Genomic DNA, 21,218 nt, shown 5'->3' on the forward strand with positions numbered 1-21,218 from the left:
TCAATGTGAGGCTGCAATCCTGCATCCACAGCGTCCTAAACGCGCAGGAGCAGTGTTATGTTTAGCACTATTCACTGCTTTTTGGCTTTTTTCCTACATAACATATTAAAACAAGAGTAATTAAGAAATACAAATATAATAATAAAGAGAAATAATGATAAAATAATAAATAATGACAAATAACCTTCCAATCTTCATTTTCAACAGCTGAAACAAAAGATTCCCAAAGTCCATTGTCTAGATAATCATATTTGCTAAAAGGCTCTTTTACTTTATCTTCATCTCCATCTTCGTCTTCTTCTTCATCGAGAGATCCAACCTTATAAACATAATCTTTTCTAAGTGTGTAACGAAATCTCCTCATTATAGACTTCCCCTTTTCTAATGTAATTATTTTTGCGTCATCATTCGGGATCTTCCATGTTTCCTACATATTATAATTAATAATTAAACATGAGGAAGAACAATTAAACATGGCAGCAAAGAAATCCAAAGCTTTTGCCCACGTATTAAACAAAAGATTAACAAATATATTTTTTCAAATTACATAGGAAAAGAAGAAAACAATACCTTAGCAAATTGCCAGATATCTTCGTACGCTTTTGGGTTTATCTCTCTAACGGTTTTATTATACGGAATCTTATTTCTGAATTCTACACCAATCCAAGACATAAACTCCCCGCCAGTCTTACCGACTGCTCTATCAATCGCATCAAAGGCAACTGTACTTTCATCAGGATTCAAGAACTTCTTTTTACATTTAGAAACTCCCTTTGTTCTCTTTTCTTGTTGGACATTTCAAACTTGATTTCTAAAAAATGAAACACAATATGGAAAGTGATTCGTTTTATATAATATCTCTTTGTTCCTCACAGGAAAAATAGCTTCTGAATACAAAAGTCTATGTCTATAAATATGATATCAACTAATCCATTAAAACAAATTTGAATTCTGCATAATACATTATCTACATCTACATTAAAAAGAAAGCAAAACAACAAATTAAATGGATTTTATTTACTTTGTTTATAACTTTAAATAAAAATACCGGATAAAAATCGCATGCCTTTAACAGCAGATTGGTGGCCCACATTCATGCAAGCCCTCTATGTAACATTCATGCGAACCACCTCTACCGGGTTTTGAAAAAATATTTATCGGGTATACCCAACCCAAACTCATCGAGTTAGGGTTCACTATCGGGTTTTGAGAAAAATATTTATCAGGTATGCCCAACCCAAACTCATCGAGTATGCCCGTCCCAAACGTACCCAACCTAAACCCGTCCCAAACCCTAATGGATCGGGTATTACCCGTTTAGGGAAGGAATTTGCTGCACAATTACAAGACTAGAGACAATAAAACCAACTGTCATCTAGTTCATTCATACACAAAGCTAGTTGATTTTGTATATAATATAATCTATATGCGGTTGAAGTTACAATTTCACTTTCAAACAATTCATCAATACAAAACAAACCTGATTGTCACTGCTCGAGCGCGCAGAGTTGCGAATTGCGAACCTAGGTCTTTGGATTATTTCTCCATCCGTAAAGTCCATCAGGAAGACTTAGAATTAAGGAAACTGATAAGTTCGAAATCGTAACTTATATTTAGATTGATAGGATTAAGCCAAATTACAAGAATGTGAATAATTGTAAAAAGAATAATTATATCATAACTATTATATAACATAAATAACTGAATCGGTGCCACACATTGTTTATGTGAAAATTACTTTTGACTTTAAATGTAACTATTTCCATCCACCAACCAAAGTTATTCATTGTTTTGATGGCAAAATGCTAATAGGTGTGTTCGCAGCGGGTTTTGTTGCTTAATTTATTTCTATGTTTTGTTTCAGTGCCGTAAACTGAAGCTGATCAAATTCATGTCGGTGCGTCACCGCGATGCACGATTTTTTATCAGCCCGGTGCAAAGCGCCGGTTTAGTACCTAGTCTAATTTTAAAGAAAACTACTTTAAGTGTGGGGACATTATTAAGTTAAACTAGTATTTAATTAACTTAAAAAAATGAAATAAACAAACCTAAACCGTAAATCCCACACCAATCAACAACCAACACAGATTATACATGCATCAACAATCAATCAACAAGTAAATATTAAATTTACTAAAATTACCAAACGTCAAACCCAAAAAGTAAACAAGATAGTCAAACGAGCCAAAAACACTATAGTACTCAAAAGATTATATAAGTTTAGCCGATAAGCATGTTTATAATATATATATATATGTGTGTGTGTGTGTGTGTGTGTGGTTTATGTTGGTTTTTCGACATACATCCCATCAGTGTGGCCTGTTCGTAAGTATGAGGTTCCAAGGGTGGTAAAGTCATTATCTAGTTGAGTACCAACGGAAAATGGTGGTAATTCGTCAAACTGGTTATATTCTTCCTCGTCGTTAACATCATCAACACCAAGAATACGTCGCTTACCTTGCAATACTATTTGGTATCTTGGTTTGCTTGGGTCTTTGACAAAAAATACTTTTGTGGCATGAGTGGCGAGAATGAATGGTTTAGATTTATACCCATCTGTTATAAGATCAACAAGTGTAAAACCATGTTTGTCAACTTTAACGTCGGTGCGATTATTGACCTACTTACCTTTAAGCAAAGGTATTGTGGATGAAGAATACGATAACTCCCAAATTTCTTGTATGACACCGTAATATGATTCTTTGGCGATCATCGTTATGTCGACTGTTGTACTTGAGGCTATCTGTGTGACTCTGCTATTTTGCGTTGCACTTTTATCATCTTGTTTTTTAGTGTAAAATGTGTAACCGTTGATATCATATCCTTGGAAAGATCTTACTCTAAAATCTGCCCCCTTCGCTAACTTCTCCACGGTTTTATCAAAGTTTGGTTCACCATAATTTTCTTCCACCTTCTTCTTCAACCAATCAGAAAACAATTGCTTATGTTGTTTGGTATACCAATTATCTGTCTTGTGCAAATGTGTCAACTGTAATATTTTCTTGTGTTCATTAACATAAGGATCAATGCATGTCATATGTTGCAAAACAGTAAAATGAGCATTTTTTAGCTCATCTAATGGCGGGGTGATTAATTTCTTACCAACTCCTCTCACGCCTGCAAGTCGACCTGAATGACGTGATTTAGGAACACCGATACTTTTGACTCCTTCCATATAACCTGTAAATAAATCAAGTATTTTAATGATATTTATAATTAACAAACAGATTTATTATAAATGTTGTGATATAAATATCTGTGCAGAACTCAGCCGCCTCTTCGGAAGTATACCCTTGAACAATGCTACCCTCTGGTCAACTACGGTTTCTCACATAACCTTGCAGCATACCCATATATCTTTCAAAGGGGTACATGTATCGTAGGAATACAATACCACAAGACTTTATCTCTTTTATGATATGAGATACTAGATGAACCATTATATCAAAAAAGGATGGTGGAAAGTACATCTCTAGTTCACAAAGGGTAATATAAATACCCTTCTCTAGCTTATCTAAGTCTTCGGGATCAACAACTTTTGAGTGAATCATGTTGAAAAACAAACAAAGTTTTGTGGTTGTGTGTCAGACTTCCTTAGGTAACAATCCACGAATTTCAATAGGAATCATATGTGTCATCAAAACATGACAATCATGAGACTTCATACCAATCAATTTACGATCTTTTATCGATACAAACCTTTTAATGTTTGAAGAATAATTAGATGGAACTTTAATATCATGCAAACATTGACAAAACTTTCTTTTATCTTCTTTCGACATGGTATGACATGCGGGTGGAAGAAAAATACTCTTGTCTCCCTCAATAGGGGCAAGCTCTTCACGTATTCCCATCTCTTTCGTGTCTTCACGGACTTTAATCCCATCTTTAGTTTTTCCAGGAATGTCTAACAATAAACCAATCAACTTTCACATACGTTTTTCTCGATATGCATAACATCTAGGCAATGTCGAACTTCTAAACTTTTCAGTAAGGCAAATCCCAAAATATTAACCTCTTTGTCCGGTTGTCTATTTTCTCGGTACGAGTTCTTTTTCCCAGAATGGTATTCATATTTTCTACTTATATTCTTCAAAACCTTTCCTAGCCCTTTCGAGCTCGACATTTCCATCAAACTCTTTTGTAAGTGTTCGATAACGGTGATTTCGCGGAAGAAAACGTCGATGCCCCATATAGACAGTTTTTCTGCAATGTTTTAATCGTTTAGAGCTTGTTTGGTCTTCACATACAGGACATGCTTGTTTACCTTTCGTACTATATCCTGACAAATTGACGTATGCTGGGAAGTCACTTATAGTGCAAAAAATCATGGCTCACAACTTAAAGTTTGCCTTTTCATAAGCATCATACACATCCACACCTAGGCTCCATAGGGTTTTAAGGTCATCAATCAAAGGAGACAAATAAACATCAATGTCATTACCAGGTTGTTTAGGACCCTGAATTAACAATGAAAACATTATGTATTTTCTTTTCATGCACAACCATGGAGGAAGGTTGTAGATGGATAAAAGAACCGGCCAAGTACTATGACGACTACTCATGTCTTTGAAAGGATTAATACCATCTGAACTAAGACCGAATCATATATTTCTAACCTCTTTACCAAATTCAGGATAATCATAATCAAAATTTCTCCACTGAGGTGAATCCGCCACATGCCTCAACTTTCCATCATCTTTACGCTCATCAGAATAACAACTTAGATTCTTTAGGGTTAGCAAATAAACGCTTTAGTCTCGGTATAATGGGGAAATACCACAATACTTTAGCCGGTGGCCCGTTTTTCGTCACATCGTCATCATATTCATCATTTTCATTTGCTTGTACCTTGATTCACCACATGTAAAACACATATGAGCCTTTTCAAACTGATTTCTATACAACATACAGTCATTCAGACATGCGTGTATTCTTTGAACCTCTAATTCCATTGGGCACATTAATTTCTTAGCTTGGTATACAGATATAGGTAACTCGTTGTCTTTGGGGAGCATGTCATGCAATAACTCTAACAGACATGTAAAGCTCTTATCACTCCAACTGTAGTTTGTCTTTAAGTTAAAGAGTCTCAACACAGCGCTAAGCTTAGAAAATTTGTTTCAACCAACATATAACGGCTTTTCCGCGTCAACAAATATCTGTTGTAGTTTTTCTTGTTCAATGTTGCAAGCATTAGTTTCCAAATCATCAAACATGTCATTTATATTATCATTCCCCTCATTTACATTATCACTACCCTCGTTAATCTTATAATTGTCATGACTAATGTGCGAAGCATTGTTCACACCATTGTAATTAGCGTCTAAATTTTTCGAAGTTGTGCTACTACTAGCAAGTGACTCCCCGTGTTTTGACCAACAAGTGTAATTAAACATAAATCCATTTCTCAACAAATGATACTCTATTTGTTTTATATCCTTGAATTCGGTAAATGTTTTGCATTCCATACAAGGACATGAAATGGTTTCCTTTCCTTTTTTCACACGATCCTCTTGAGCAGCATTGAGAAAACTTTTCATGTCGATCGCAAATCTTGGGTCAGTATATCTATTTCCATACATCCAATTGTTACGATCCATTTGAAATCAATAAACAGATGCAAATATTAATTGAAATAGGATATACAATGTGGATAAATAAACCCAAATTAACCTAAAGTGGTGGGTCCTTTATCTCCGTAAGTTTGCTTATAAATAGCAAGCTCGATGGAGTAAATAGAACTTTGTCGGTTTTTTTATTAACCAATCAAACTGCTAAAACGTTTATATATATATCATAATGAGATAGAACAATCAAAAGGCAATACATTCGAATAGGGACAATCCACATTAGGGATGAGCTCGGTACCGTACCGGTACCGAAAATCTCGATCCCGAAAATCACATATTTTTGGTGCCGGTACCAAAATGTTCGGTTCGGTATCGGTTTGGTACCGGTATTTAAGGTAAAATTCGAGAAATACCGATACCGTACCGGTCCCGAAAACTCAAAACCTTGGTACCGATACCAATCGGTACCAGTACCGATTTTGCTCATCCCTAATCCACATTTACCAGATCATATACCCGAATAACCCGACATAATTTTATTTTCTTATATATTTATTTTAAACATATATATGTATATGAATATATTATTATACATTAAATCAATATTATATTTTAAATATATTATCAAATTATCGAAGACTTTTAAGTTTCGTAACACTAATTTCCCAAATCCCTCCTGCCCGCTCAATTACAATCTGGTTCTTTATTCTAATCTTTCTAATTTCTCTAGATCTTAATCAGTATTACTATTTGGCAAGGAGGATTAATATTGTTCCATTCAGTGATGCAGCTCGCAATCCTATTCAGTGGCACATTATGATTAAGTTTTAGTTACCCTTGTTTCAATGTATCTTAAATCTTGAATTTGTAGTCCATATATTTTTTTTAGTCGGTTCATGTTAAAACCGAAAAAAGGTTGCAGCCAATCTATGATGTCAAAACTTGTTAGAAACCCGATAAGTTTTGTGCCATGTATACCCAACAGTATACTCGAAACCCGCGGGTATGCCCAATACCCGATGGGTAATTACCCGATAAATACCCGACGGGTTTGGGACGGGTCTGGGACGAGGTTTTTTAATCAGGTCCGGGTTTGGGAATACCTAGACCCGTCCCAAACCCAACCCATTGCCATCATTAGTTGATATACGTGATGTTTATACCGGTAGCCACTTTCTTAAAAAAATTGTACATAATAAAACTTTATTATTCCAAAAACCTATATGCGATCAACCAAAACATCTAAATTATTCAATAAATGCAAAAGGATTAAAAGAAATAATAGGAAAAAAAAAACGTACCTTGAATTACAGAACCTTGACTTTGGTTTGAAGAATGAACGGAACCAACATCTAGCAACATATATATTTTAATTAAACAAGATATGTATCTGCTTTTTAAATTTTAAAATATCGTTGCTTAAATTTTAAATTTTAAAAGGATTAAGGATTTATATATATAGATATATCATCATCATTATTGATAGAAATAACACATGATGAGTTTCTTTGTTTAAATCATTTGCATTTAAAATATTAATGAAAAGTAATAAACTTAATATGAGGGTTGTTTCTTCAAATGTAAACTATCATATTTTCCATCAATTAAATAAATAGTGTTATAACTTAATTAACTTAAAAAAATGGGTTTAACTCTCAAATATGCATTCCATCAAATAAGACAGTTTCCAATAAGTTAATTTAAAAATTCTGACTAAATATATATATTCAAATACGATATTTTAAATTTAGTAATCAAATGAGACGGTTATCAAATAAGACGATTCCATTAAATAAGGCGTTTTCATTAAACTATTTAGTTAAAAAATTGGGTTGAATCTCAAAAGTGACGGTTTTCTTCAAAACCGTCTTAAATAGTTTTCACAAATTGTCTTATTTGATGTTTTAACTTTAGTAATCAAATGAGACGATTATCAAATAAGACGATTCTATTAAATAAGACGCTTTCAGTAAATTATTTAATTAAAAAAATTGGTTTGAATCTCAAAAGTGTCGGTTTTCTTCAAAACCGTCTTAAATAGTTTTCACAAAGTGTCCTATTTGATGTTTTTTGTACTAGTGAACAACTCGTCCAAGAAGCTCGATGATGCTACGACTCATATTTCAATGTCGATGACAACACATTAGCATGGGTTTTCGCCTTAGACGGTGTGTTCTTGATCAACATATTAAAAAAATCCGAAGGAAACTCGTTGGATTCATTTGAAGATTTATAGTTTTATTTTATTTAACCACAAGGAAATATTTATAACATCAATTACCAGCTTGCAAGATTTAAAGTAGGAGCAAAAGGATACAAAACAGACTCTTGAAGTTTAGCGTGACTTTTATAATACAGCGGACGAATGCTATCGAATAACTTGTCAATGAAATATGACCCATGTATGCATTGCTCACGTGAGGTCAGCGAAATAATACCATGCATGTGACTTTATTTTTAATTATGTTTACGTTATGTGTTGAATAAGTTTTCCAGCTTACTCGAACTTCTTGTTGAATCTGAGTTTTAGGGTTCAGACGTTTATTCTTGTTCTATCTAATGTGTAATCTCTGATCTCTCAAAGTATGCAATCTTGCTTCAATTAAATACAAGTCTTTGTAATTCACCTTGTTCTTGTTTGTTATATCAATCTGATTCCATCATATTGGTATTAGAGCACCAATTCAATTGATCCTAAATTCGTCCTCATCCATACTATTCGTTATTTTTTTTGTTTACCCTAACCTAATATATGGTCGACCAGACCAGTAGTTAGCTCACTACATCTACTCAAATTCCAATGTTTAAGGGAGAAGGGAATGAATATTGGAGATGAAGACTATTCTCAGATCTCGAGATCTATGGGACCTAGTGCAAGATGGTATCGATGAAACAGAGAAAGATCAAGGCCAAATCAAGAATGCTCAAAAGAGAGACGCTCGTGTTATGGCCATTATTCAGCTGGCTATACATGATCAATTATTCTCTTGTGTTGCTGCTGCTTCCACGACCAAGGAAACGTGGGATATTCTAAAATTGGAGTTCCAAGGAGGCTCACAAGTTAAGGTTGTGAAACTTCAAGGCCTTAGAAGGGATTATGAAAACCTGCTCATGAAAGAAGGAGAGGTCTTAGGTGATTACTTTGGAAGAGTAATGGCCCTTGTCAGCCAAATGCGGGCCTTTTGGTGAGATCATTGCTGATCAAGTTGTGGTTGAAAAGATACTACGTAGTCTAACTTCAAAGTTTGATTATGTAGTACCTTCTATTGAAATCAATCATGATCTTGCTACTCTTACTCCAGTGAAACTCATGGGATGCCTGCAGTCCCAAGAAGAAAGGATTAATAGCAGAACCCCCAAGAAGACTAATGATGGAGATGCCCAGGCCTTGCAAGTTATGCAAGAGTCGAACAAAAATAAGGGTAATTTATCACGTGGAAGAGGAAGGCTATCATTTAGAGGAAGAGGTCACGGGAGAAGTCAAAATTCTCTCAACTCCATGATACCTTATTGCATATGTTGCAATAAATACTGTCATGAAAAAAAGGGCTGTTGGTATAATGAAGAAACAGCCGCTACAGCTTCGGCCGATAATGAGAATGCTCTAGAAGATGATGAACGATTGTTTATGGCCTTTACTAATGAAGAGCCCTTTGGTAATGAAACTACACTTTGGTTTCTTGGCTCTAGGGCATCTAACCGTATGACGGGAGCTAAAGAATGTTTCACTTATTTGGACGAAAATTTCAAGATTGAAGTCAAGCTTGGGGATAAAAAAGAACTTCAAGTCCAAGGAAAGGGTACGATGAAGATTGTCACTCCCAATGGTAATACTAGACTCCTTGATGATGTTTATTTTGTTCCTCAACAAGGTTATAACCTGTTGAGTGTTGGTTAATTAATGCAAAGGGGGCATGCTTTATTGTTTGATGAAGGTAAATGTGTATATGTACTAAATAATAGCATGTTCCTCTTGGATGCTTCCAAGACTGGAACCAGCCCAAGTACATGTACACCCATTGATGTTGCCTATAAACTTTGGCACATGAGATATGGGCATTATCATTTTGAAAGTTTGAAGCTATTACATGATAAACAAATGGTTTATGGTCTACCTAAAATCCAAAAGGCAGACAAATGTGAAGGGTGTGTAGTCGGAAAATAGGCCAAGGAATCTTTTCTTTCAAGTCTTGGAGAGCTACTAAGAAGCTTGAATTGGTCCATTCGGATGTTTGTGGATCAATGCAAGCTTCAAGTCTTGGTGGCAGCAAGTATTATGTTCTTTGAATTCCTCAGTTATGGTTGTGGAGCTTCAGAATCACCATGATTTTCTTGTTTATTTACTTCGTTAAGATCCATTTCATTAGTATTTAATTGTGGTTGTTATGGAGCTTTAGAATTAACCGGCTCACTAATTGCTCTGGGACGTTTACTCGTTTATTCATCATCCTTGTTTTTTGTTTTTTTTGAAAAAAGAATGAATAGTATTTTGTTTTCTCATGATTTACTTAATTAAAAAGATTCAATAAGGTTGAGTTAAACTAAAATTTCACCATACAATACTAATTACAAGCTTAGTTGATCAATTTCCCTAAATCCCCAATTCCCCAATTACAAATTCTAATTATATAATCCTTAAACATCAATCAATACAAATACAATACAATGTTTAACAACAAAATAAAGGTGAATTATTACCTTGTTGATAGCGGCTGAGCAATGGGCGATGGATGGACGGCAGTGGCTGGTGGTCTCTGGTGGCAATAGGATCACGGGTGCAGGTGAGGTGAGGTAACAGGTTGATTAGTTTTCGAACCCTAATCAAAATTGCAATCCCGGTTCTTTTGTTTTTTGTTGTTGTTTAAACAAGTTTTTTTACAAATAGCCCCCTTTAATTTTGAGTTTTAGAAAAACAAAGATTTTACTATTCGACTACTATTTTGTAACTTTTGCTTCTAAAAACTGCGAGGTTTTATAAAAATATCAAGCGATGGGGGTATTGTATATAAAAAAAATCAGTGGTGACCATTAGCTTTTTGGAAAATACATCGGGGGTGACCGTGCTTAATACCTATAAAATTTTTCAGGAAAAATCGCGAAATTCACTATGCTAACCGAAAAAATGGCAGTGATCGAGGCCACCCTGGTCCCCAAGAAGTTGTGCCCCTGCTCGAAGTTGAGTGCTAATAGTGGTCCACAGGTGGCTGACGGCTCGTTATACCGCAGCTTAGCCAGCACTCTTTAGTATTTGACGTTTACACGACCGGACATTTCTTATGCGAGGTATGTCTATTTTTGCATGACCCTCGTGAACCACACTTTGCATGTCTTAAACGTAACCTTCGATGTCTAAAGGGGACGATTGAGTTTGGTCTTCATATTTGTCCTTCCAAATCCATGCATCTCATTGGGTATTCTGATGCGGATTTGGGAGGGCGTCCTGATTCTCGTCGATCTACATTTGGTTACTGTGTTTATCTTGGTGATAATCTTATTTCATGGTTGTCTAGGTGACAAGCTACTATGTAACATTCGTTACTTTTCAAACCCAAAAACCCGGCCCATTTTAATTTTTTTTGTATTGTTTATATATATATATATATATATATATTAATTTTATTAATTAATCTCAAGTTTTGTTGCATGTATTTCTTGCATATTCAAATTTGTATTCGCATTCGTTAAATCAACATGTTTCGTGGTTTCATGTTATTCTTGTTCATCGCTTATCGTTAATATAATATTCACGATGATTTACGGTCATTGTTCATTCGTTTACTATTCATTTTGTTCAATTAGCGAACCTCTGTGATTTAAAGTTGTTATTTAAAACGGTCCTCAATCTATACGGGCTTAATAGGAAAATATCTAAATTTTATAAATTCCTATTGCATTTGAACATATTTCAAAGTAAAGGGTTCAAAGTGTAATTATACTTTAAATTAATTCTTAAAACAACTTAAAAAATGAAGAGCTAATGTGTAAATATAATTCAAATTATATTATAATAAATATTTAATCCCAAACCAGCCCCACCCTTCCCCCAACATCACGTATTCCCGGCCACCCGTCACCGATGGCGACGTCGGAGATCCCAAACACCCCTCAAAACTCATTTGTTATCCAAATAAATTATATTAAGACGTATAATCGTCGATATTATATCATAACCAACTAATTAATTTCATTATACCACCGTGTTTAATGCTCATGATGCCAGCTGGAATTTTCGGAATATCAATTAACGGATTTGACACGTAGACGCTCCCCTAGGTAGTATAAATAGGACGCCGTTCTTCATTCCAGCTCGCTCACACCTCTCTTACTCTCTAATTCTTTCTAATTTGGCCGTAATAACCCGGCAAAGCTTTGGCTCCGGCGAATTCTTGTTCTCCGACAAACCAAAACCATATCAGGTAATTTTTATATGCATTTTATTAGTTTTGATCCAATAAAAGAAACCCCTAATGTAATTTGATCAAACATGGACAGATTCTTTAATTGGAAACCTAGAGGTTCCAAATGAAGAAGATGAACCTGGATAAGTTAATATAATTATTATTTATCATACTTAAAATGAATATCCTTGATGGTCTACTGGTTAACTTCATGGCATTATAACATGCAGACTCGGGTTCGAAACCCGAGTCAAGCATTCTTTTTTTGAAACTGTTATAATAACTATTGATTAATAAATGGGGAAAGTGAATATGGGGCTGTTAGGCATCTAACCTTAGATGCGAAACCCCCAAAACTACGTAGTTTTGGTTTAAAGGAATTAAAAAAATTGATTTTATCTTATTATCCTTGATTTCTTTCTATCAATTTCTTATCCCACTTCCTCATGTCTTCAAGTATACGAGACTTGCCCACTTCAAAGCATTCTTCTTCATCCATTATACATCCCAAAATGAACAAATAGATAAATAATTCTTTTGTTGCCTCAAGTTTAATTAGCATCTACTCATAAATAATAATGCCTTCAAATTGATGCATCGCGCAGCTCCTTCAGATTGATGCATCCAAGCTGAAGAGGTATGTACCCGCCTCAACACCAAGCAAGGCGGGTCAACCCACAAGATAAAGACATTATGAAGGCACAAAGCCAAAACCTAGGCGCATGACGCATACAAAACATGCTCTTGCACATCACATATGCTCGCGCGTCACATATGCGCGCGGCGCACCAGCGCGCGGCGCACCAGCGCGCGGCGCATATCACATGCTCGTGCATATCACACCTGCGCATGAAATATCTGCGCGTGAGAATAAAAAGAAGACTTCGCGCATCCTCAGGATGGGCGCATATCACACGTGCACATAATCAACCTAGTCCTTATCCAAATCAGGATTAGGGCAACCTTGATTGTGCACGTCAGACAATCTTCCAGAAGGCATCTTTTTAAGGAGTAAGAATATGCTGATGTTGACAACTACCAAATGAAGGGTCGACAACTCAGCATGACACATGTGCTACCACGTGATTACAACCAACGAGAAAGCGCCAGGTGTCCCAGAGGGCACGTGGCGCAGTGCGATTGGAAGAGGCCAACGAGGTTGAGCCCAACCAGTGAAAACCCTAGCACTATAAATACAGCATCAACTCCACTTTGATGAGACATTCATACTCAATCATTGACAGTTACAAGCAGTGATATCACATTCAATCTTATTGAATTATATTCACTCACAGTCAGTTACAGAAAAACATACAGTCACACAATCAAGGGTATTCAGCTATTAGCAATACTCTTGAGATTCACTGACTCACACATTATCATCTTCTCCACAAAGATACTGATTCTCACGCCGGAGGGTTACCCCAAAGAGGACCCCTCTGTCCCTTTCTGAGGGGTAAGTAACGGCGCTGTTCATTTTGTAGGTGGAAGAACACAGATCCAGAGGAACCATCGGTGAAACGGTATAATCACACCCGAGGAAAGTAGATCTGCTACCAGTGAGTAGATCCAGGCGCGTCACTGTCAAAGTCAAAATCCAGATCCACTGGGATGAACATGTCATCGAAGCGATCTGGGAAACCAACCTCCCCGACGCCAAGCTCGACGGAGCCGCCCTCCACATGTTCATCATAAGCGGCAAGGATATAATCCTTGGTGACTGCGCAAAAACAAGTTAAATGATATCAGCAAAAGAACGATGTTCGCGCAGAAAAATAAATAAAGCAATAAAAAATAAAAAACTTACACAACCCGTCGACTTGGATAACGGGCTCAAGCGCGCTGTCGGCCCAGAGCCTACTCATGCCGACCCCCACCAGCGCCTCCTCGCAAATTTTCTTCGCGGGGGATGGTTCGGCGGTCAGTTTCTTAACCCAGGCGCCAGTTGGGTTCTTGAGGACACCCTCATCCGCAGGCGCAGAAGTGATAGAGCGCATGGTCATACGGATGGGGATCACACCGGCCCTTATGTAAAAGAACCTCTCAGACCAGTCATGAAGGCTCTTGAATGAAACAGTGGAGCACTTCACCTTCTGACTGCGAGGAATAAAAGAGATCCAATTGTCTTGGATCTTGGCCTTATAAAAATACTGAAAGCGCTTAGGAGTGGGTTCCTCGCGCTGGGATTTGCACATGAACTCAAAGTGAGACACGCGCACGAGTCCAAATGGATGGACTTGGGATATATGAATCCCATAGAACTTCAGCAGTGCACCCACAAACCTTGTCATCGGGAGACGAAGGTTGCAGTGGGTGAAAAAGTGGCTATATAGGGATATATAGCCGGCAGGCGGATCCGCCGCCGTTTGCCCGGACCTAGGCAACATGCAGCCAAACAGGGTGGGAAAGCCCTGAGAGGCGATGAGGTTGTCGAGATCGGCCTGCTTCAATTTGCAGGGGATTTCATTCCACCTTTTGGTGGCCTTGGTCCTCCCTACTTCCTCCGATGTGGTCTCAACAACCTTCTTCCCCTTCCCCTTTTGCTTCAATGTCGACATCACCACAGATTTCACACGGCGTCTTCGAGAGGCAACGGAGGTGATTGAAGGGCTAGACGAGTCTGAACTATCAGACATACAACTGCAATAGCAGATAATCGAGGATTCGAATCGATGTAAACACTCAAATCAGAATGTGAAAGGCAGAATCTTGAATTTTAGCAACAATGAAGATGAAGATAAAAATTTCCTAAGGGCCTGCTTTTATAGGACCAGGAGAGAGAAAAGTGGCAGCTGATCGGATTTCACGCGCCCCCACTCGCAGGTGCAAGCCAACGAGGGCGCGACACGTGTCCCTAACAGCTGTGTGAGGGGACATAAAAATGTAACCGACCTGACACGGAACAGAGACGCGCCCCCACTCGCAGGTACTAACCAATGCGAGTGTGACACGTGTTCAAGACAGCTGTGTGAGGGGACATGAAAGGCAACTGTAGCACCTCGAGCACACGAAACGTCTGACACGTTTACGGCTCACGTCACCACCAACCAACCACGTGTTTGGACCTTTCGTTTTCAACCAAATGGATAGAACTTCGCACAACGATGGAAACAACCAAGAAAAAGACAAAACCCCTTTAAAAGAACAATTCAGTGAGTCTAATATCTATCTTACCGCGCTCACGCGAGATAAGACACACATTAGACTGGGGGGGCTTGAAGAGGTATGTACCCGCCTCAACACCAAGCAAGGCGGGTCAACCCACAAGATAAAGACATTATGAAGGCACAAAGCCAAAACCTAGGCGCATGACGCATACAAAACATGCTCTTGCACATCACATATGCTCGCGCGTCACATATGCGCGCGGCGCACCAGCGCGCGGCGCATATCACATGCTCGTGCATATCACACCTGCGCATGAAATATCTGCGCGTGAGAATAAAAAGAAGACTTCGCGCATCCTCAGGATGGGCGCATATCACACGTGCACATAATCAACCTAGTCCTTATCCAAATCAGGATTAGGGCAACCTTGATTGTGCACGTCAGACAATCTTCCAGAAGGCATCTTTTTAAGGAGTAAGAATATGCTGATGTTGACAACTACCAAATGAAGGGTCGACAACTCAGCATGACACATGTGCTACCACGTGATTACAACCAACGAGAAAGCGCCAGGTGTCCCAGAGGGCACGTGGCGCAGTGCGATTGGAAGAGGCCAACGAGGTTGAGCCCAACCAGTGAAAACCCTAGCACTATAAATACAGCATCAACTCCACTTTGATGAGACATTCATACTCAATCATTGACAGTTACAAGCAGTGATATCACATTCAATCTTATTGAATTATATTCACTCACAGTCAGTTACAGAAAAACATACAGTCACACAATCAAGGGTATTCAGCTATTAGCAATACTCTTGAGATTCACTGACTCACACATTATCATCTTCTCCACAAAGATACTGATTCTCACGCCGGAGGGTTACCCCAAAGAGGACCCCTCTGTCCCTTTCTGAGGGGTAAGTAACGGCGCTGTTCATTTTGTAGGTGGAAGAACACAGATCCAGAGGAACCATCGGTGAAACGGTATAATCACACCCGAGGAAAGTAGATCTGCTACCAGTGAGTAGATCCACGTTTCTTCACAAGCTATTATAATATTCTTGTTTTCTTTCCATTAATTTCTAACCTAAAATCCTTATTGTGATTTTTAAATTTAAAATTAACCTAAAAAAATAATATTTGTATCTTTGAATGTGAGTATAAGTGCTTCAAACTTCATTGTTATCAATAACTGCTTATGAGATTACATGAAAAAAATGGTTCAGTTTTCATTGTTACCGGAAATTTGCTGTACATAAAATAACAAAGAAAATAGATAAAAGAAAAGTTAAAAAACATCCCATTACATGTGGATAAACAAGAATTGAGGTTATGGGGTAATCGACAACCTCATTATTGGATTGAAATAGATCGTGAGAACGGTTATTTAGGATTTCTTATTAAAAATGGCAGCCATGTATTGAGGTATTAATCTATAATGGTGCATATGTGATAAATTGGAGATGAGAAATTGATAGAAAGAAATCAAGGATATAATAAGATAAAATCAATTTTTAATTGATTTGAGCTAAAACTACGTAGTTTTGGGGGGTTTCGTATCTAAGGTTAGATGCTTAACAGTCCTATATTCACTTTCGCTTTAATAAATAATATATATCATGAACTGTTAATATATTTAAATAATAAAAACCATGTCTTTAACGAATATGAAACCTAAAGCAGCTGGTTAACACTTTGAGTTGGTAACATAAGGACCTGGGTTTGAAACCCGGGTCATACATTTATTTTTCTTATAAGTTTTTATTAATTTAATAATATTTTATTAATTAGTTTTAATAATTTAAAAATCATAATAACTTTATAAAAACCTTTTTAAATTATGTAAAAATTATGTAAACTAAATATAAAATATATCTCACCATTTCACACTTAAAAACCAAGTTTCTCGTCTTCATAAACAACTAAAAATCGTTTACTAATCGTAACGTGAACTTTAGTTTACTAAAAACCGTTTCGTTAGAGCAACAATTATATTTTCGACTTATAAACACTAGTTCAAGTATTTCGAACGTTCAAACTTCATATCCTCGCCGTTAAAATACTTATATCATATTAATAACCGATTTTCCGTTAAAACATAAACAATAATATTATAATCAAAGCATATAAAATAATATAAAATATTCATTACAAGTTATATAATAAAACAACCCTGTACGATTATCAATTGAGTCTCGTTCTTACTCATTTTAGTTAGTGCGGATCGCTTGCTTCGGCTTACGTGACGTGTTCGGTTATGGTCATTTTCAAACGCTTTCAAGTTATTCATATCTCTTTCGCCTCATCGTTAAAGTGAGTTTTCACCACCCCTTTTTTAATATTTTATTGTTTTGGGGTAGCATATGTATCCGTATTAAAAATTCAAGAGTTGTTACTTCTATTACAAAACTACAATTCGTCTATGGACTTGTGTGTTACTTTTATTACTTGCACGAATATTACTTGCACGTTGGGAAGCCTCATTAAGTATGATAATACGCTCCCCTTTGCACTCCGGTCCATTTGTACCGAGTGGAAAAGGGCCTCATTATCCAAGTACGTTGGTTGTTACCAACTAGAAAGGACCTTACTTGCGTGAATACCCAAGTACGTTGGTTTATACCAACTGGAAAGGATTTTACTTGCTCATTTATCACTTGTCCATGAATTGTATGATTTTTATGTATGTATATAAAACTGTGGGAACTCACCAGCTATGTTCATAGCTGACTTTATTTTATACATATGTTACAGGTGTAAATATACGAGGATGAAAGTTAGAAGATACATAGCATGCCTATAGGATATTCAAAGAACAACTTATCAATTATTTATTTATTCTTTCAACTTGTATTATTTGATAAACTTGTGTTACATGATGATTTAAATGAAATAATGTTATTATGGTCACATAATAGTGTCACGTGTATTTGAGCAATCTGTACGTCACACTCAGGCGTTTCCGCTTTAGCCGGGGTGTTACAGATTGGTATCAGAGCCGTGGCTATAAGATAGGGCATTAGACGTTGTGTTCTAGGTAGCTATAGCTTATTTGTTAAATGTTTAGGTTGAATTATGAGAGCCTTTACTTGATTGTTTAAACGCACTTACTATTGCTGTATTACTATATTGCTGACTTCATTGACGCCTCATGAACACAAGTACACACACACATAAGTCCAAGGATTAGGCCTAAAACAAGTTTTCTCAAAAGCAATTTCAAAATTCAGTGTTTCATCTTCTTAGAGACGGTTCTATGTGGCGGGTTCGTAGTAACTGTAGGGGGCCGTGCTTGTTTCCCGAACTCTTGACACCATGGTTATTGAAACCTAAGGATAAGCAACGCACATATATCCAATCAGACGCTAGACCTGGTTTCTTACCTGGAGAGTTCGGGAAGGGCATGAGACATTTATAAATAACGAAAAAAATAAATAAAAACGCTATTTTTAGGTAAGATAAGCAATTTATAAATTAAATTAAAATAATGAGCAAAAGTTACGCATATTAAGTCAAAATCAAAGTTTTTTAGGAAAACTTCATAAATGTGTATAGAAAGCTTTTAAGAGATATGGATGAGAGTAAATGGAATTAGATGATTTGAGGTGTGTGTAATATTCCTCATAGCCGTTGTGAATTGATCAAAAGGGTGTTTTAAATTCAGTAAATGGAAGATTTTGAAGCCTGTAAACCGCTTCTAACATAAGCATGACAAAATTATCGCTACCTAAATAAATAAACCGCTTCAGAACAAAAACACAGACCGCTTCTAAACTGTATGTTTTGTAGTAGTGCACCCATTAAAAAATCTAACTACCACAGAAAATTTAATCAAGGACGGCATAACACCTGTAAATGGAAGTGTCTTTTTGTGTTTGTCCAAAGAAGGGAACAAATTTGACATGAATCACTACAATTATACAAATTTTAGAATCTTTTAGTGACGGATTAATCTATAACCACACTCGATAATCTCAACCAACATGTACTTTTTACTTATATACAAAGCATACATATATATCCATAACTTAATCTATAAAACTCATAACAATAATGGCATCCTCCATTACTCAATTTCCATCTTCCATTAACGACCCACAACAATGGGTTATCCAAATCAGCAAAACCTTCGAAACCCATCTTCAAGTCGACACCGATCTCCCCGTTTGCATTTTCCAAGTACCCGAATCCTTAATAACCGAAAACCGGGAGTCTTACGTTCCCAAACACATCGGTTTGGGTCCAATCCACCATTTCCATACCGACCTCTATAGCATCCAAGAACAACTTAAACTCACCACTGCAAAAACAATCCTAACACCCTACAAAATAGCATCCAATTTCACGAAAATCGTTGTTGATAATCTCATTCAACTCGTCCCAGAAGCTCGATGCTGCTACGAATCATATTTTAACATCGACGACGACACATTAGCATGGGTTTTTGCCTTAGATGGGGTGTTTTTGATTGACATTTTACTGAAAGTATCCGAAGGAAACTCGCTGGATTCGTTTGAAGACATAGTGATGCTTGAAAACCAAATGCCCCTAATAATATTAATCGAAATTCACACTGCACTTGAAGAACACAAATCTGGCCATTGTAACAACTCGTTTCTTTCAAATCTGCTTGTAAGAATATGTGAAACTCGATCTCCATTAAAGTTCAGCAAGAGATTATCAAGACTTGATCTTGACATACACAATCGGTTTCATTTGCTCGATTGTATGTATCATCTGATCATAAACCATAATGTAGCTGCGAAAAACCAGCTTCTTCGACCGAATTTTCTGGATGATGTTGATCTAGAAGATGTCGAAAACGCAGTTCAGATGGCTAGTGATATATGCCCCGGAGCAAGTGCATTCTTGCAGCCTATATTAATCCTTTTGAAACTACCATGGGACAAGATTATAAGTGTAATAAAGAAAATGTTAGGGGAAAACCCTGCGGTTCTTGAAATCGATATCCCATCAGCTTCTGAGCTTTCAAACGTTGGAAAGGTCGAATTTTGTATGACGCCAGGCGGGATTCAAGACGTTGAGTTTGATGACGAGACGCACACGTTTTACCTCCCGATTCTTGATTTGAAACCCGATTCGGAAGTTATATTAAGAAACTTGGTGGCATATGAATGGTTAATGTTCAATAAAGGCACATTTACCAATCTGCATTTTACAGAATATGTTGATCTAATGTGTGGGATTATCGATAGCAAGAAAGATGTTCGCGTTCTTCGTGAAAAGCATATAATCGAAGGCGAGTTGGGCGATGATGAGATCGTGAAACTCTTTAACGGGATCAGCAAATCGAGCTTAAAAACCGATGAGGTGTCCGGGTTACAGAAGACGGTTGCGAGAGTTAATAAGTATTATGGTAACGTGGCTAGGGTTAAAGTGTACCATTTCATGAAGAAATATTTTCTTAAGTGGTGGAAAGCTGCAGTTGTTGTGTTTACTCTTGTGAATCTTATGTTGTTTGTCGTTCAAGGAGCATGCCACGTTTACGAATGTAACAATGGATTGGGGGTTGGTATTGTTCGGTTGGTCTTTGGTGTTGGGAAGGAAAAGGACCTACTGTTTGAATTTGAAAGAACATAAAAGATCTATATTGTGTTTTTATGGAATCTAAAACTGTTTTGATTTGATCATTTATTTCAGCTTTGTGGTTAATGCAATGCACTTTTATCCATGTCGATTAGTCCACCAATGGGATTAGTGGCTTATTGGCAAATACAATTGGATTCGGGGGTTTTGAATTCAAGTCTCCTCATATACGACAAGATTGGAAATTCATCGTTAAAATAAATAATGTAGATTGGTACAATGAAAATTAAGACAGGTTTACAGAATGCGTCCTTTACGTTCATATATTGTTGCACGTTTCATCATTTGTCTTTTAAAAAATATGCTGAACATCTTTTAGGTAAACTTTTTTGTACCAGATTTCATTATTTATATTATCGCGCGTTTGTATAAATGTGTTCATTACAAGACATTTAGGTAAATATAAATGTAGGAAATGAAATGAATGAATGGGTTCATTGTTAGTCTCAAAACTCAAAAGTGATGCAAGACATAAAAATCAATGAAGACATCTCTATTATAAAAAGCTTACATAGTTTAAACTCAATGTA

At 36.7% G+C, this 21,218-nt stretch overlaps 3 protein-coding genes across 3 annotated transcripts; 2 read left to right on the forward strand and 1 right to left on the reverse strand.

Moving 5' to 3' along the window:
* On the reverse strand, positions 1-5,603 carry LOC143566274 (uncharacterized). Its single transcript, XM_077053018.1, has 11 exons — positions 5,133-5,603; positions 4,944-5,075; positions 4,789-4,851; positions 4,620-4,730; positions 4,382-4,460; positions 3,812-3,907; positions 2,629-3,180; positions 2,374-2,556; positions 571-785; positions 185-427; positions 1-93 (listed from the first exon to the last, which is right to left on the reverse strand). Exons 1-11 carry the CDS (start codon positions 5,601-5,603, stop codon positions 1-3), a joined length of 2,238 nt encoding a protein of 745 aa, XP_076909133.1.
* A 2,802-nt stretch (positions 5,604-8,405) lies between these two features.
* Positions 8,406-9,471, forward strand: LOC143566275 (uncharacterized). Its single transcript, XM_077053019.1, has 2 exons — positions 8,406-8,758; positions 8,805-9,471. Exons 1-2 carry the CDS (start codon positions 8,406-8,408, stop codon positions 9,469-9,471), a joined length of 1,020 nt encoding a protein of 339 aa, XP_076909134.1.
* Positions 9,472-19,134: 9,663 nt separating this feature from the next.
* LOC143566276 (putative UPF0481 protein At3g02645) lies at positions 19,135-20,682 on the forward strand. The gene has a single exon (XM_077053020.1). It carries the CDS (start codon positions 19,135-19,137, stop codon positions 20,680-20,682), a length of 1,548 nt encoding a protein of 515 aa, XP_076909135.1.
* Positions 20,683-21,218: the final 536 nt, after the last annotated feature.

This window comes from Bidens hawaiensis, unplaced genomic scaffold (assembly GCF_021521415.1).
Source record: "Bidens hawaiensis isolate Kalapana, Puna unplaced genomic scaffold, B.hawaiensis_p1.1 tig00022866_1, whole genome shotgun sequence".
NCBI classification, from domain to species: Eukaryota; Viridiplantae; Streptophyta; class Magnoliopsida; order Asterales; family Asteraceae; genus Bidens; species Bidens hawaiensis.

Bases quoted from the DNA above. Each gene is read 5' to 3' on its own strand.
- LOC143566276 (XM_077053020.1), top strand. From the start codon at position 19,135: ATGGCATCCTCCATTACTCAATTTCCATCTTCCATTAACGACCCACAA.
- LOC143566274 (XM_077053018.1), bottom strand. From the start codon at position 5,603: ATGGATCGTAACAATTGGATGTATGGAAATAGATATACTGACCCAAGA. The intron at 5,076-5,132 runs GTTGGTTGAAAC...TTTAACTTAAAG, and splicing joins ACGCGGAAAAGCCGTTATAT to ACAAACTACAGTTGGAGTGA. The intron at 786-2,373 runs GTACTCAACTAG...ATGTCCAACAAG, and splicing joins ATTACCACCATTTTCCGTTG to AAAAGAGAACAAAGGGAGTT.
- LOC143566275 (XM_077053019.1), top strand. From the start codon at position 8,406: ATGAAGACTATTCTCAGATCTCGAGATCTATGGGACCTAGTGCAAGAT. The intron at 8,759-8,804 runs GTGAGATCATTG...GATACTACGTAG, and splicing joins AGCCAAATGCGGGCCTTTTG to TCTAACTTCAAAGTTTGATT.